Here is a 2,228-nt window from a genome sequence, read left to right on the forward strand (position 1 = left end):
ATCCAATATATATTAACATAGGTGTCCCCCAGGGAAGTTTACTGGGCCCAATCCTCTTCCTTATATATATATATATATATATATATATATATATATATATATATATATATATATATATATATGATTTCCCACAGTGTGTCAGGCACGGGGAAAAAATACTGTTTGCTGATAACAGCACTGTAGTGATTACAGACAAAAGCTCAACATTGTTAATAGAAAAATCCAATGAAGCTCACAGAGACATCCACAGTTGGTCACTAAAGAATAAAGTAACTTTAAATGTCAAAAAGACAAACTGTACAAACTTCCAACTAAAGAAAAAACCCATTGACATTACACTGAAAGTAAACAATAAGGTACTTGATTGTGTAACAGATAGCAAATTCTTGGGGATGAATGTAGACTGTCAGCTAAAATGGACAGGGCATCTGAGAATTTTAGCAAAGAGGCTATATTCAGCATGTTACACTCTGCGAATCCTTGCACCAGTGTGCAATATTTCATCCTTGCAAGTAGCCTACACAGGCGTCTAAAGCTAGCGAAATGAGGGATGCTCAACTACCGGACCTACCGATAGATGGCTCTACCAGCTGATTACTGTCGTCTGTATTGCCCGCCATATTCGAATTTGGCAAGAAGTTTCTCTCGGTCTGTACGGTGTATAAGGAATTATGGATTATCGAAATGGTGATTTCTTGTTCCGCTTTCAATTGTACGAAGCGGTGGAGTAAGGAGAGTGACTTACCATTTCACAGGTAATAGGACTACGGATACAATGCGATAAAAATACAGACTTAGTGCGTTTGCTAATTCGATGTTTTTGACCAGGTTTCCTCTAAAGCACCCAGAGCTACTAAATACGTGGATTACTTCCGTGAAGCGGAAAGATTTTAATCCTACGTCTTGCAGTTACTTTGCGGAAACCATTTCCGACAAGATGATTACGTAGTGAGCCCTGGCACGTGGAAGAAACGTCTCAAACCCGAAGCAGTGCCATCAGTTTTTGACTTTCCGACACATTTGATGCCACCAAATAAACAGCCACGACGACATGTTGTTAGGATTTTGAGTGACAACGATGATTCTCCATTTGAGGTATCTAATTAATTTCCTTGCTATGTGTGTGCTTTTTACTTTTGTGAATTTATTTCGTACGCTACATAGGTCTAAGCAATGTTGTAATACAGGTCCATATTTTTGTTTTTAGCGTTTTGTCATGGAATCCGTGCTCGATTTGCCTATTGCAGACGCTACTGATTGCGGGGAGAATGTTGTCAATGAGAATTCTTCCGTGGAAAGCATGTCCCACTTATCCAATGCAGAAGCTGCGAATTGTGTCGAAAACGTTAGTATAAGGATGTTTTCACACCCCCATCGTTTTCTTATAATATTTTTTCATCAAGCCTTGAGTTATTTCAATCATATATAACGAAATTATTTCTTTATTTCAGAGTGCAGTTGATTCTTCAGTAATTGATTGTGGTATACAGTCGAAAGTAGAAATGGAAGACATGGCTACCGAAACTTGCATTTTTTTTTCCTCAGACATTGTGCACGAATTAAAACGTAAACTGAAGTGTGTCCGTGAAAAACTTCGAAGAAGAAAGTGTTTTCCATGGATGACATCATAAGTTCATTGAAGGAGAAGGGGCATCTTCCTGAGAAGTTACATAACTTCCTCAATCATCAGAAAGGAACACAAGTGGAATTAATGTGCAATGTAGTTAACACCTCTCTCTCGTCAAAGGGTAATAGATACACAACAAATGTGAAAATGTTTGCTATGACTGTGTACTTTTATTCACCAGCAGCATATGAATACCAGCAAAAATTAATGCCTCTGCCCCATACATCATTGATTTCCAAATGGGTGGCAAGTGTAGACTGTGAACCTGGCTTCTTAAAAGATGTTTTCAAGTACATTGATTTGAACCCAATTGTAAGGGACCAGTTCAGCGATTCATGTCTAATTGTAGACAGTATGGGAATTAGGAAGCAAGTAGTTTGGGACCAAGGAACTAAGCAGTACACAGGGTTTTTAGACTTTGGTGGGGAAGTGCCTCAGTCAAAAGAAGTAATAGAGGCATCTGAGGCTCTGGTTTTCGTGCTTGTCTCTAATAAAGGCAAATTTAAATGCCCGATTGCATATTTCTTTATCAACGGTGTACAGGCAAATAATCAGGCCACACTGATAAAATCTGCTTTAGAGAGGCTGTATAGTTCTGGCA

General features: G+C 38.6%; 1 protein-coding gene across 1 annotated transcript; it reads left to right on the top strand.

Moving 5' to 3' along the window:
• The first annotated feature begins 981 nt into the window (after positions 1–981).
• On the top strand, positions 982–1,743 carry LOC126260844 (uncharacterized). The gene is made up of 3 exons (XM_049958245.1): positions 982–1,095; positions 1,208–1,345; positions 1,452–1,743. Exons 1-3 carry the CDS (start codon positions 1,024–1,026, stop codon positions 1,629–1,631), a joined length of 390 nt encoding a protein of 129 aa, XP_049814202.1. The 5' UTR covers positions 982–1,023; the 3' UTR covers positions 1,632–1,743.
• Positions 1,744–2,228: the final 485 nt, after the last annotated feature.

This window comes from Schistocerca nitens, chromosome 5 (genome assembly GCF_023898315.1).
Source record: "Schistocerca nitens isolate TAMUIC-IGC-003100 chromosome 5, iqSchNite1.1, whole genome shotgun sequence".
NCBI lineage: Eukaryota > Metazoa > Arthropoda > Insecta > Orthoptera > Acrididae > Schistocerca > Schistocerca nitens.